This window comes from Drosophila montana, unplaced genomic scaffold (assembly GCF_035044405.1).
Source record: "Drosophila montana isolate Dmon_TW-CO22-7 unplaced genomic scaffold, ASM3504440v1 contig_2127_1, whole genome shotgun sequence".
In the NCBI taxonomy this organism is placed as follows: Eukaryota; Metazoa; Arthropoda; class Insecta; order Diptera; family Drosophilidae; genus Drosophila; species Drosophila montana.
The window spans coordinates 2021532-2033671 of record NW_026997035.1 but is presented as its reverse complement, the minus strand read 5'-3'; the positions used below and the strand labels follow the sequence as shown (position 1 = coordinate 2033671).

The following is a 12140-nucleotide window of genomic DNA, read 5'->3' as shown; positions in this document are numbered from 1 at the left end:
AGCTGGAAAATTGATGCTTAAAATGACAACAATTATGTCTAAACAGTTTTTGACATTCAATCGGCGGCGGGCTGCATGCCGATTCGTAACTTTCTGCTGTGCGCTGGCTTTTTATAAGCTCTTTAGCTACACACACATACACACAATGAAACACACACACACACACACTCGCAATCTCAGTGACAGACAAGCAATTTCTTAAGGATTTCATTTATTGACACTTTCACCTCGTCTCGTCTGTGGCTTTGGCCTCGTCTTCGTCTTAGGCTTCGCCTATGTCCTCGTCCTGGTTCTTGTTCTCGGTCTCGTTCTCGTCCTTGTCTCCTCGAATTTTAGATGATAAATGTTTACTTTTAGCCTCATGATTAAAATGTGTTTAACTTGTTTGTCCATTGATTGAATATCTTGAATATCTTGCACTCTAAGCTCAGCCGGCCTTAGTTTGTTTGTGACCCTCAACACAAACACAAACATAAACACTTTTTCGGTCAATATTTTACTGGCAAATTCTGTTTTTTTTTTCTTTAAGAAGTTTGAGAAAGAACTTACATGTGAGGCTGTGTTTGATTTATGTTCGTTTTTATTGCTTTCTTTATTTAGTGTTAGTTTATTGTCAAACAATTAATGCTTATTGTGTGCAAATATTGCTGAAAATGCAAAAAAAAATAATATATAGGAATAAATCCAAAGATTAGAGCAATATTTATAGATATACCTATGTAGCTAAAATGCTGAAAAAGGGCAGTTTAGTTCAATAATAAACTGTATTTGCATTTTTCTTAAACTTGTTTAACGAACTGGCAACTTAGATGATTGAATTGGTTGCCAGATGGAAGGCAGTTTCAAGCAAATTGCAAATAGAATTATATTGAAGAATAAATCTATAGAAGTACACCCAAAAGCTGTACACCCTAAGGGTGTTATTAAGCTCAACTGTACCTGCTCCTTTAATTACTTTCTCAACAAGTTGGCAGCCCTATATCGGTCAATAAAATGGTTGCCAGATGGAAAGGAGGTTACAAATAAAGGTTATATTATAGAATTAATCTTTAAATTAGATACATATTTATAGGAATCAAAAGTTAAAGAAAAAGTAAGCTAAAGCGATTTCTTCAAAGTTAGTATACTTGCTGCTTCAATTACTTTTTCTGAACCGGTAAATGAACTAGTTGCCAGAAAGAGAAGTTGCGCTCTCTACAAGACAGTTGATGTTTTTGAGTGGTTTTTAAGTTTAAAGACAAATTTATAGAAATAACTCAAGGAGTTAGCCAAGTTGCTTTAGCACTAAACCGTATCTGCACCTTCAATTACTTTTTCAACAAACTGGCAGCCCTGCCTCGATAAATAAATTCATTTCCAGTTGGGGAGGAGCTCAACATAAAAGAGATTATATTGAAGAGTAAATCGAAGCAATAGAGATATGTCTATAGGAATACTTCAGCAGTTTTAAAAAAAGTTAGCCAAACGGTTTTACTCAACTTAACTGTACTTCCTGCTTCAATTACTTTTTCAACAAGCTTGAAGCAAGAAATGCTCCGAAGAGAGAAAAGCGAGAGTATATAAAAAAAAAAAAAGAGCAAAAGTATATGCTGCATAGATTTTTGATAGAATGCTTATCAATTAAGAGACTATTTCGATTATCCTTTCAAATTCAATTTAATTGAGCACATAAATGGTCCAATCACATAAAATTTAACTAAATTCCCAGCATGTGTTTGGCTCGTATTTGTTTTTATAACTTTTTAATTGGGTCAATAAGGTTGCTTAGCTAATCAAATTTGATGTTATGAACTCAAACATGTGCCAACGGCAGATGGATCAACGAAAACTGTTAGTAAAAAAGTTTTTAGAACAAAAAGTTGAAGGCTGGCATCAAAAACTTAAAGGTCACAAAATTTAATGGCAATTTCCTGTGCCAGTCGACTTGGGAGCGGCTTGTATAACAATCTTATCTGGGTGTATGTGAGTGTTTCTCTATGTGTGTGTGTGTGTGTGAGTGACTGTGTGTGTGTTTGTAATCAAATGTAAGATGCCGACACGAACAAGCAACACATAGACGCACAGTTGGCTGGGTAGACACGCTCGAGTTGGCCAAATTGAAAGGCAGACAGTTTTTGCCTGCTGCCGCATTCACATAAAGTTTTATATGATTTGTATCTACGGGTTGTATCAGGCTATCTATCCTTGTGTGTGTGTGTGTGTGCGTTGTGTGTTTGTTTGTGTGCGTGTATGTTCGTATTAAAATTAATTGCATAACAAATAAAGGCAGACAGGCAAATTAAACGGCGTGTAAACACTTTGAAGCCGCCCCATGCCCCAAAAAAAAAACTCAACTCCAGCTCGCCCGCAACAACCACAAGAAAATGTGTTCAATTTTGATTTGATTTTCATTTTGTTGCTGATTGATTAGATGATGAATATGCTGTAAAAAGCAACACAACCCACATTTATAGAGGGCCATATTTATATGTATATAACCTTGGCTTTAGTGTAGTCGTAGCCGAGCACCCCAGATGGGACCCCGGCGACCTATGCGGCGTATGAGTAACGCGGGGCAATTGAATAAACGCTGATTGAGATGGGTTGGCGCTTGTCGGGCTCTTTGATTAATTTGAATGGAGTTTTGCAGCCATATATACATGAAAAACACATCATATTTAAGCTAAAATTGCCCTTTCCTCATTCACACAAATTGAAATATTCGATTTCTGAGTGTACGAGTTTTGAAAGAGATTCTTAGCCATCTATTTGACATAGACGAAATTGATGGGCTACATATTGAAGGAAACATCTAAAGACATTACATAAATGTGTATGCACAGAGCACAAAGGTAAATAAACAAATACAATGTCACGTAAATCAAAAAGATAAAAACTACCATAGCATTTTGAGGTTCTTTAAAGATATCGAATACTCAGGCAAGCTTGAAAAGCTGGAAACATTTGTTAAACTGTTTTAAATTATTAGATATTACCGTAATTTTCTGTGAAGTCCGCAGTCTTTTCTTATTTTTTCTATTTCAATACTTGACAGTCCATTCACTCAGTTCAAGCCTTCAAAAGTAAGTTCCATATTCAAGCTCGCCAATTATGTAATGTGTGTTTCCTGAACAGCAGCAGTATTCAGATGACCCATATATATGTATATGAAACATTCTCTTTGAATATGAGCATTTCGAAGGCGGCAGCTCTAGCTATGCTTTAACTAGCTTGTCGGATTGTCGGGGTTCTTCTCTACACTCCTGTTTATTCTTAAAATGAAAGGAATTAACAAAGGTGCAGAAGGAAAGCTACGTTATATGGGCGTCAATAGATGAGTCTGACAAATATCTCTCAACTAATAATACTATATTCGAACAACAAACATAGCGATACGTGAAAGAATCACATGGTTTCGAGTCTCTCCTTTCTCTTTTCGATTCCATCATCGATACAACTCGCTTGTTCATTATTCGATATATCGCTTGTTTCTATATCAATACATATATCGATGAAATCTGTCGCTTAAGTATTTATAAGGATCCTTACATTACTTAGATATGTTTCTTGGTTTGTAAAGAATTACCCAGATTTGTCCGTCTAATTAAATTCAGATTTATAAGTAAATAGTAAGAAAAAAGCAAAACTTAAAAAACTATTTTTTGGCAAGACTGGCAAATACCCGATAGCTTTAGATATCGATGAGAGTTGGCTAAGACTTTTGTTGCCCAGATTCATACAAAATTATCTCTTAAAAAAAGATGATTGATTCTGCCTTGAATATATAATAATAAGCTCTTTGAAAATGTTTTTCATAAGAGTTGCAAAACATCTAACATGGCTTGAAAAAGGTTTTTAATCTGACTTTTGAAAAGGGCAACAATTTGCTACCAATCAATTGCGAATACCTTAATTTCAACCGTAATCACAATTTTTAATACACTGCTGAACGTAATCAACTTGCCGCCCCATTTGCCCCCTTTCTTCCCACATATGTACTTAATTCTATTCCGACTAGTTTCAGACAGTGGCAAACGTAAATGTGGCTGTCTTAAATTGAGACTGTAGCTCTCTTTATTGGCAGCTACGTGAGCTGCATGGCAAATTTGAAAATTAATTGCATGCCAAATTGACAGGTGCATTCAAACTCGAATGCGAGTTGGGGAGAAAAGCGAAATGTTTATTAAAATCAAATGCCACACAATGTTCACAATATTGCAAGGTCAAAAAATTTAAATCCGTTTTTTTTTTGGTTTTTTGTTTTTTGTTTTGGTAGACCTCACAAAGTGGCAAACAGGAAAATTCATCACAGTGCTCGGCGCGCACAGTCCATTAGCCAATGGACCGTTGGGCAAGTGGCATGCAACTTGACTCAGCATTTGCTGCCACTTTTCATTTGAATAGCAAACAGAGAATGTCCAATTGCGAGCTCTAAACCTGGCAACCAAAGCAACCAAAGCAGCCAAAAACAGTCAACATCCAGTTGGTCATTTTAGCGGTCAACCACAAGCCTCGTTAGTCAGCTGAAGGACTCAAAAAACTTTGGCATTTACATGCGCACACACACAGAGAGAGGGCAGCGCACATGCAAGCCGCTCATAAGCATCAGCTTAGACTCTTTTTTTGGGTGGCCAGAACTCATACGCCCCGTGTGGCAGCCGTCGAGAGTCACACAAGTCAAATGTCATAAACATTTGCTGGCTTTGCACACGCGTTGTGGCAGCTAGATTAGGTGTACCGCCAGCAGGAAAAGGCGCCCACTAATTGGTAGAGTCAGGTGTGCCGAAAGCCATTTAAAGCGCGGTCTCCTACCAAATTCGCGCTAACGGCTGAGTGGACAGCTCGTAAACAGCGATTCATTAACAAATTATGCACCTAAACTTCGCCTGAAATGACCTGGTCCACAAGCTCATAAGCTGATTAAAATGGTTCATAAACTTGGACAAATCCTTGAGTTATGCAGCTGCGATTTGACATATAAGCTCATCTGAGTTTTAATTTAAGTCTCATATATTCAAATTCTGATTCATATATATATGAAATAAAAACAAATTAGAGTTAGAATTTTGTATAGAATGCCATGGCCTTGCCTCTAATCAACTGTGTCAGCGTTTCTATTGACCTTTAACCTCTTTGTCGATATCCAACATCGATTTGCTTTGGCCTCAGCTCCATAAAGCACGCTCTTCAAATTTAATCAGGCTTGGGTCAACAAACGGAACCCGTTGCTCCCGCTGTCAAAGGGGCTGACAGCCCTTTAGACAATTTAACCCTTTTAAATACCCAGTATTTAGAAAACTCAACTACGCTGTCTAATACAAATAGATGAATAATTTGCGCAGGTTTAAATAGTTCTAGCACAATTAAATTATTATTTTGCGCAGTTTTAGATAGTTCAAGTTGAAGTTAGTTCAACGTCTTCTTTTACAGGGTATATCAAAGTCTAATATCTTTACTGCCTTTAGACACACACTTTTTTGTCTAGATTTAAAAACATTTAAAAATGGCTGCATAAGCAGCAAAGCTTCAGAAATGCTTCTTTCTGAGACTTCTCTATATATGTAAATAGAGTTTTATGCAGGGTATTTTAAAGTCGTATAGCTTAATTCTAAGAATTTGGGCGCACATACCGACTTGATATACATTTAAAAGCAATTAAAAAATAAGACCCTTTCGAATCGTAGAACTTCTATATTGCTTCCATACAGGGTATCTTTAGGTCGCATACCCCAACTGCTTGCCACATTCCGTTTTCTGTTTGCTCGCTGCCAACAGCAGCAGCAGCAACGGCAACAACAACAACAACAACAGTTGTCGCCCAACCCTTTTCATGTTTTCCACTGATTTGCTACTTTGTCCTTTTAATTATGAATCCGCACAAAAGTTGCCCGGCTCGTGCTTTGTTGTCCTTTCGCACACATTTGAGTCCTTTTTCAGCGCTGCCATTTCCTTGTCTTTCTTTCCATCCCTCTCTACCTCTCTCTTTCTCTCTCCCTCTTTATATCTCTCTCATTCTTACTCTCTCTGGTCTGACAAATAGTTCATAAATATTAAAAAAATTGCTGCCCCTTTATGCATAATTGAGTAACTGTCGGCTTGAATTGTTGGACTAGTGTCCTTTTTCCTACTCTAAGCTCATTAAATGTGGTTAAAAAGGGTATATTGGGTTTGTAAAAATATAAGTAACAGGCAGAAGAACCCAATCCATTGAGTATATTTCTGCTCAGCAACAAGGTCGTAGTCGATCTTCCACATTTCTGAACTCGTGTATTTCAGAGAATATTCTTACTTTTAGATATACTCATTTTTCACGTAGTTTGGAGGCTAGAGATAGCACATTTAGTAATTAGGATCTCGTATAGTAAACGCATATACAGAATTATTCACTTCTTGGATACCAGCTCAAAATTTGGCGCGAACTTCGGCTTTGGTATTTACACACATCTGGCTGCCATATTAATGCCCTGAAACTGTCATAAAGATCGGACAATAAATGCCGAAGTTATGCAAGAACATCCACCTTAGAGTTGGATTAAGAAGAAGCACAGCATAAAGTGCGCATGTGTGCTTGCGTGTGTGTGTGTGTGTGTGTGTATGTGCATAGAAGAACCAATGTTTGTAGCATGCTTATAAGGGCAGCTCGGTGTTGGGTCCAGGATAGCTTCTAGGTGGGCACTTCCAACTTGCTTTGCACAACTTGCTAACTAGTTGATGACACTTGCAGATTGCTTCTCCTACGTGATGGCGGATCAGTGTGAGGCCATCAATGGCACCTACTATCTGCGCACCTGCTACAATGCGACCTATGCGGACTATCACAACATAACGGAACTGGCGCTGCACGCCCTCAAGCGTCCACCGGCCGAGGAGTACTTTAAGTGAGTGGATTAAATATGGTGTACAAATGTTGATTGATTCCAAATCCCTAATCGCCTCTCTTTCCATTTACAGCAACTATGTGCTGGGCCTGTCGTCGGGCATTGAGGAAACGGGCAGCATTAAATTTTCATTGGCCGCCTGCCTGCTCATGGCCTGGGTCATTGTCTTTCTCTGCCTGTGCAAGGGCGTTCAGTCCTCCGGCAAGGTCGTCTACTTTACCGCCTTGTTTCCCTATTTGGTCTTAGTCATACTCTTCTTTCGGGGCGTTACCCTGCCGGGCGCCAGCACGGGCATTTTGTTTTATCTAACGCCCGATTGGAAGCAACTAGCCAATGCTCAAGTGAGTCATCTTCACAAAACTTATCCATTTTCAGTTGATTTAACTATTTCTTATATTGCAGGTCTGGGGCGATGCCGCTGTGCAGATCTTCTTTGCGCTAAGCCCCGCCTGGGGAGGCCTCATCACCTTGTCCTCATACAACAAGTTCTCCAATAACTGCTACAAGTAAATATCATATATATCATAAAACTGCCTCGAAATTGATATATATATATAAGTCCTTATTTATTTTTTATTCCTGATCAACAAACGGAGCTCATCTTGTTAAGTTTCTCATAATTTTCCCGTTTAGTTTAGATTTTCTAACGCACGTTTGGAAGTTACGCAAACAATTTCACTGACAAGGGTGAAAACATTAAAATTACACTTTTTTGGGTTTTTATATGAAGAATCTTTTATAAAATAAACAAAAGACGTGTTTCACGCTTTTAAGAAAAACTACTAGTCCGGACCAAATCCGGTCTATATCAGCTACTGTATATTGATCTTCTGTTTATCTTCTGATGATCTTCTATTCATATTTGCGCATCTTTCAGGGACTCTCTCATTGTGGCCTTTTGCAACATAGCCACGTCGTTCTTTGCGGGCCTGGTCATATTTTCCATCATTGGTTTTCTGGCGCACGAACTGGATGTGGAGGTGAAAAAGGTTGTGGACCAGGGCGCCGGCTTGGCGTTCATTGTCTATCCGGAGGTGGTAACACGTCTGCCCATCTCACCGGTTTGGTCGGTGCTGTTCTTTGTCATGCTGCTCACCCTGGGCCTGGACTCGCAGTTTGCTCTGATGGAGACCGTTACCACTGCCATTTTGGACAAGTTTCCAAATCTGCGACAATACAAAACTTGGGTTGTACTCTTTGTGGGCATATTTGGCTATGTAGGCGGCCTTGGCTTTACCACCAATGTGAGTATATCCTAGATATTTATCTATATTAATGTACTTAAGCCTAATTCAATTTAGAGCGGCATGTACTGGCTGCAGCTGATGGATAAATATGCTGCCAATTGGTCGGTCCTGCTCATTGCTATATCGGAGTGTGTGCTGATTGCCTGGATTTATGGATCACAGCGTTTTTTAAATGATATACAGGGCATGATTGGCAAGCGTTCGCGTCTATGGAATTTCTTCTGGGGCTTTATGTGGCGCTATATAACACCCGCAACGCTATTGGTAAGTTGTGTGCTGCTTCTTATTCTTTTAATATTTTTCATTTATCCTCCATGGTCATTTAAAGTGCCTTTAAACGAAACTTAGGTCTCTTTGAAATTTAGCTCGAAAAGATTTATGCAATAAAATGTTATTTCTGTGCTCTCTGAATATTTCACTGTCCTCCATGGTCAAATATCTTAGCCAGCCCAGCTAACCTCCATGCACTAAATCCACTTTCCACTTGCAGTTCATTTTGTTCTTCAACTGGGTAGAGTACAAGCCCGCACAGTATGGCCATTACATATATCCCTTGTGGGCTGATACTGTGGGCTGGATCGTCGGTCTGTTTCCGGTGTTTGTCATATTGGTGATAGGCGTGCAACAGATTTTCAAGGCGCCAAAGCATCTGAGCTTCAGGGACCGCATCAAGGTTCTGATGCGCCCCACCCCCGAATGGGGACCCGCTGGCAGACCCTGCGTCAATTTGCATGCCGAACGCTATCAGAGCCAAAATTACGATGGTGTGACCAACACCCAAATACTGATTAGCGGGGCACCCACGGATGTGATGCCCTACGAGGATGCGGTCAATGGCAATGCGGCTGACAGCAATGACAACGACAATGGCAATGGCAACGGCAACGGCAACAACGGCTATCGGGATGAGGCAATGCAACTCTGAGAGCGAGTGAACGCATCCTCGTCGGCGATGGCCAGCGTTGACGTGGATGTGCTGCCCATGACGGTGGGTAAGCTGCCAGGACCGAGCATATTGAAAACATCGGCCAAGCTCAGCGGCAACAGCAATCAGCAGCAGGCTCAACCGGAAAACGGGCGCCACAAGCCCAAACCAGAGTCGAGTGGCAGCCAGCAACCGACCATCAAAGCGGATAATCAGAGCCAGCAACATGCGAGCACGCCAGCAACAGCAACAGTCGCAGCCACCACCAAGGTCTTGTCCACGGGCACCATGAGCAGCGGACGTGAGTGCAACACTATGTCCACATTCGCGGCAACAGCAGCAGCACCAAATGTTGGCACGGAGGGCGCTGGCGGTGGAGTTGCTGCAGAGCTGGCCATGCCCAAGACGACAGCTGCAGCCGTTGCCGGCACACAGGCGATAATAGCAACAACTAGCAGCAATATTGCTGCGGTGCCAGCTGGCCCGAAGCCAGACACAGCTCTAACGACTTTTATGCCAGCCACAATGCCAATAATAACAGCTGCTGCTCAAGCCAATACCAGCAAAACGGCTGCAACAGATGTGCATATGAGTGCTGTCAGCACAACAGCAATCAATGGCAAAGTCGGTGCAACAGTAATAGCTGCAGCAAATCCAAAATCCCAAATAGTTTCCACAATGAGCGTGTCGACAAAAGCACAGCCAAACATAGGTGTCGCCAATAAAACAGCGAAGACAGCAACAACAGTTGCTGCACTCACTGCAGCAACATCAATAACAGCCACCAACAAGTCGCCAATGAGGTCATTAAAAATTATTACAACAATCTCAAAGCCAGTTGCAAGTGTTGCTGCCAATTCAGCTACAACAACTGCTGGCGGAACAGCAACAAACGTCAGTGTTGCTACAAAACCTCAAGCAATGACAGCAGTAACCGTTGTGGCAACAAATGTGGTCAGCAATGCAACAAAGCCAGAAGCAACAACAGCAAAATCAGAAGCAACTGTTGCAAGCAATATGCCGAAGACAGCAGCAATAACAGCAGTGACAACTGCAACTGTTGCAGGTAATATGCCAAAGCCAGCAACAACAACTGCAACTGTTGCAGGTAATTGGCCGAAGACAGCAGCAACAATAGCAACAACAACTGCAACTGTTGCAGGCAATATGTCAAAGCCAGCAACAACAATAGGAGCTGTAGCAAGCAATATGCCAAAGCCAGCAGCAACAACTGCAACTATTGCAAGCAATATGCCGAAGACAACAGTAACAATAGCAACAACAACATCAACTGTGGCAGGCAATATGTCTAAGCCAGCAACAACAACAGGAACTGTTGCAAGCAATAGGCCCAATGCAGCAGCAACAGCAACAACTGCAACTGTAGCAAGTAATATGCCAAAGACAGCAGCAGCAACTGCAAGTGCTGCAGCAAAGCCAAATGTAGTCAACGCAGCTACCACGATTATTGCCAGCAACACAGCTGCAATTACAAAGGTTGTTGCACCTGCAACCACAATTGTTACCAACTCAACCACTGCAGTTGTCAGCAGCAATATACCAGATGCAACTCAACAAGATGCGACTACAAAGTCAGCAGCTGCAGCAGCAATTGTTGCTAAGGCAACCACACCAACTCAGAAGACATCAGTAATTTCTGCTCATGCTGTGATCACAGTAGCCGCCAGCAACACAACAAAGGCAGCCCCAGGAGCAGCAGCAACACAAGCAACAACACCAATAAAGACCACAGCAAGCACACCAGCAACATCAAAGCCAGCAACACCAACAGCCGCATCAAAGCCCACAGCAACATCACCGACAAAAAAGGCAACAACATTCTCAGCAACATCAAAGGCTGCAACAACAACAACAGCCACTTCTAAGCCCACAGCAACGTCACCGACAAAAAAGGCAACAACATTCTCATCCACAGCAACATCAAAGCCTGCAACAACACCAACAGGCACAGCAAAGCCCACAGCAACATCACCGACAAAAAGGCCCACAACATTCTCTGCAACACCGGCATCTTTCAAGGCACAAGCTAACAAACCAACAACAACAACAAACAGCAACAGCAACATGTCGCCAAAGATAACCAAAGCAGCAACAGGCAAGCCGACAGCAACAACTAGCCCCACAAAGACAGCAAACAAACCGATGATAACAACTACAACATCAACTACAGCAACAACAAGCAAAGCGGCAGCAACATCAAGCAAAACGAAAGCAGCTGCAACAGCAAAGAAGTAAAATGAAGGCAAGTCTCAAAAGCCGATATAAAAGGTATTTCCAATATCGAACACTATTTTTCTAAGCATATATATTTAATGTTAAAGAACTCGAGCTAAGCAAAAAAACACGCTGTTAAGCCTAACAAGTACTATATACTTATATATAAGTAAATGTTATATACCTAGATGTTTATATAGATGCAGATTTTATAAATATTTATTTGGATTACTTTTACTTGGAAAGCGAACAGCAACAGATTTGAGCAAAGCAAATTGCAACATTTTCGAGAATTTTAACAGTTCCCCATGAACTCTGAACATTTGCCAAAAAGAAATAAAAATCCTGTAAGCAAACTTGAAAGGAACAAGTCAAAACTGCTATGTTCGGACTGCCGAATATTTAATACTCTTGCAGAGGTAATGATTCAACCGTCTTTTGATTCGAGCTGTAACAACTTTGACAAGAGATTTTAAAGCATAATGTAGCTAGATTTTGTTGATGTCAAAGATACAAGCCTAATAGAATTAAACACTGCAAGGGTATTACGACAAACATATTTCCTAGCAATACACACTAACTACATATACATATATATCTATATACATATATATGCACTATTCCCCGATCGTGTACCTACACACACAAACTATGTTTCAATAGTTCCTTCTTAACTAAGTTCTTTAGTATATGCTCTATGTTCATCTTAGTATTATGTTGAAAGACTCATTGCAATTACCAAAAAGTTAACGTAGTTTTTAGTAATTCACCAAAAGGGCACGTTTCGATTGTTGTGGATAGGAAAAAGTGTCTATATTATTATTACTATTATATATACATATAACTAATATGCCCCGATTATATATGTAACTATAT

At 40.6% G+C, this 12140-nt stretch overlaps 1 protein-coding gene across 1 annotated transcript in view; it reads left to right on the top strand.

Annotated features, from left to right (window-relative positions):
* GlyT (Glycine transporter) overlaps positions 1-11865 on the top strand; it is a 38785-nt gene extending 26920 nt beyond the window's left edge. Inside the window, 6 exon segments of the mRNA XM_064680548.1 lie at positions 6704-6857; positions 6931-7198; positions 7260-7363; positions 7735-8101; positions 8159-8368; positions 8595-11865. Coding sequence (XP_064536618.1) covers positions 6704-6857; positions 6931-7198; positions 7260-7363; positions 7735-8101; positions 8159-8368; positions 8595-11285 — 3794 coding nt within the window. The 3' untranslated portion in view covers positions 11286-11865.
* The last annotated feature ends 275 nt before the right edge of the window (positions 11866-12140 follow it).